The sequence below is a fragment of the Arachis duranensis genome, chromosome 10, assembly GCF_000817695.3.
Source record: "Arachis duranensis cultivar V14167 chromosome 10, aradu.V14167.gnm2.J7QH, whole genome shotgun sequence".
Classification (NCBI taxonomy): domain Eukaryota; kingdom Viridiplantae; phylum Streptophyta; class Magnoliopsida; order Fabales; family Fabaceae; genus Arachis; species Arachis duranensis.
This window is the reverse complement of record NC_029781.3, coordinates 67,463,107-67,466,152: the sequence shown is the minus strand read 5'-3', so window position 1 is coordinate 67,466,152 and position 3,046 is coordinate 67,463,107. Positions and strand designations below refer to the sequence as shown.

At 31.3% G+C, this 3,046-nt stretch overlaps 1 protein-coding gene across 1 annotated transcript in view; it reads left to right on the top strand.

Annotated features, from left to right (window-relative positions):
- Positions 1-1,412: 1,412 nt before the first annotated feature.
- The window catches only part of LOC107470102 (caffeic acid 3-O-methyltransferase), a 6,347-nt gene continuing 4,713 nt past the window's right edge, over positions 1,413-3,046 (top strand). Inside the window, exon 1 of the mRNA XM_016089476.3 lies at positions 1,413-1,927. Within this exon, the coding sequence (XP_015944962.1) occupies positions 1,509-1,927 (419 nt within the window). The 5' untranslated portion in view covers positions 1,413-1,508. The remainder of the gene's footprint in view (positions 1,928-3,046) is intronic.

Here is a 3,046-nt window from a genome sequence, read left to right as displayed (position 1 = left end):
CATTTCTTCTGCAAATTTCAATTTTCAGCTTACATTTAATTTGTTCTAAAAATTAGGTGAGACGTAAGCAGGCTGGTGGGAAATGTTACCATCATATATAATAAATTAGGATGTGTTTTATTTCTAAATTGGTTCTATATATCTTTTGTCCTCTGAAACGAAATCATGGCCAAAATTAGCATCTCTCACCATTAGATTGTTAGGTAAGTTGCGTACACTCCAATTAGTGGGTGTAAAATCATAACTATGCATAGTTGTTGTTCAAGATTCAAATAATTAACATACGAATAGGATATTCCACTAAAATGCAGTATATTTCATTATTCGTGAAAAAGAAAATAACCTATTATCACTCCCGATCGGCTAGTACGTACCTCGAATCCTTGATTATTATCATGATGACTACGTATTTGTCACAAGATACACAGTCCATGTAACTCCAGTATATAACGACATGCAGAACTCATCTGTCATCCATGCTAATAAATTATACTTATCTTTTGTGGGATGAAAATATTTTTGAATAAATCATTAGTGTAATTACTTATATTTTTTGTTATATTATTATTATTATTATTATTATTATTATTAAAAAAAGTATAGATAACCAATAATATTTTTGAACAATGTGAATTAATAGGATTAAAAGAATAAATTTAATTAGTAGTATTAGATTAGAGTGTACTTTATTTTTATTTAATTGGTGGTTGTTCATATTGTTCAAAATAGTCATTATTTACCTAACACTCCCCTTATTATTATTATTATTATTATAAGAAGAAGATACAATTACAAATGTGTTAAAAAAGAAGCAAGTTGCGAGTCGGAAAGTGACGAATTTAGGTAAGGAGTGGTACTCAAGACACATGAAGTGTGTGGACAAATACAATGAAACAAAAGTCTCTCAATTCGTTTCTTATTTATTATATGCTATATAGTGAATATCTTGAAACTTCACAACTTAATTTTTGCCAGGAAAGATCCATTATCTAGTCTACCACATCTGTTCTATCTATCTCCCACTTCACTCTTGTACTTCTCATAAAAAAAGTTCAGAAACTAAAAATTACTCTAGAAGAAAGAAATTTTAGACAAGCTCCTCTAGTTGTTCAAAAATCATTATTGAAATGCAGAAACCGAGTAATGCTTGATTCTTATTTGGTAAACCACACCTACCACCAAATAAAGAATAAAGGGCGTCAAAAATGAAAATAGTTAAGAAATAATTGTCAACATAAGCGGATGTTAAAAAATTGATATACTAATTTCTTTGTGCATGCCACACTGGCTCAATGTCCCTGTCTACCTATTCCTACCCTGACTCTGGGTGGTTCGGTGGTCCCCAGCGTGGTTGTTGAAGTGGGACACCAGCGTGGTTCGTATGGCCTATACTTATACTGCCACTTCGATCATATATACTCACTCAACACCCCCCAAAAGAACAAAAAACCACTTAGCTTGTTCGAATTAACCCCTCTATTATTCCCAAACCAATAAAAAAAAGAAATATGGGTTCAACCGGTGAGACACAGATAACGCCAACTGTGGTGTCCGATGAGGAGGCGAACCTCTTTGGGATGCAGCTAGCAAGTGCCTCTGTTCTCCCAATGGTTCTGAAGGCAGCAATTGAGCTTGATCTGTTGGAGATCATTGCCAAAGCTGGCCCCGGAGTTCACCTTTCTCCGGCTGACATTGCGGCGAAGCTTCCAACCACAAACCCCGATGCTCCGGTGATGCTGGACCGCATGTTGAGGCTCTTGGCTTGCTACAACATCTTCACCCACTCCCTCCGTACCCTTCCTGATGGTAAGGTTGAGAGGCTCTATGGTCTTGCACCTGTTGCTAAGTTCTTGGTCAAGAATGAAGATGGCGTCTCTCTTTCTGCTCTTAACCTCATGAATCAGGACAAAGTTCTCATGGAAAGCTGGTAATTTCGTTTCTTTCACTAACTATATACATATTACTCTATTTGCCCTCCTTAATATTACATGCTGAACATTTTTTATCAATATTTATTAATATTTTATTTTTATACTATTAAAATTAAATATTTAATGTTCAAAAATATTAGCCAAATATTATTTAAATATGATCAATTTTGTTAGTTGTACAACACTATTCATAAAACAATTAGTTATTGGCGTTCAAATTTCTATTTTAGTAGAAAGCTATTTTTTAATCTATAATCAGCTAATAAATTAGTGAAAACAAAGATTAAAGAAATAAAAAATAATAATTAATTTTTAATATTTTATTAAAACTTTAATTAACTTGACTCCTCTCCGTACATTATATAGGTTTTACACCTAAAAGCATATTTAATGGAATTTAATTTAATATGGGAACAAATTGCATTTTTTCTGGCAATCATGAATATGAGAAGACACCAAAAGAATCATGATGATGAGAATGAATAAGTGGTCATTATTCCCTGACACAAGTCACAAGTGTGTTATCATAAGAGGAGAAAAATAAAGAAGGATCAGATAATTATATATTTAAAATAATAAAATAAATAATCTTACTAATAAAAATAAGCTTTAAAATATCTAAAATAAAAATAAAAATAAAAAAATTCATTAGAAAACAATTCGAATTATTGTTCTCGAATAATAAATCCGTAATAATGGGATCCGGTAATATTTATGCGCACACATATCTAGAACGTAAACATAAAAAGAATCTGAAAATATTTAATATAACAAAAAACAATTAAATTTATCGTATTTAATATTTATTAATTATTATTAAAATAAATAAATACTAAATAATTTTTTTTTATTTTCTTAGCGTTACCAGAAAAAATATCAATCTAGAACCTATAGACTCTAACGAAGTATGTTTTGGTATAAATAATTCTACATACTCATCGAAATGCTTTAAAGTCAAATGTGTAATCAAATCCCCCGAACAAACACCCCCGGCCCCAACCCTAAAGGTGACTATTTCACCAACCACGTCCAATGTGAACGACTCCTTTATTTCTTTTTCTTTTTTCCTTTTTTTTTTTGTAAAGACTATTATATTATTTGTTTGTCAGGGGTGG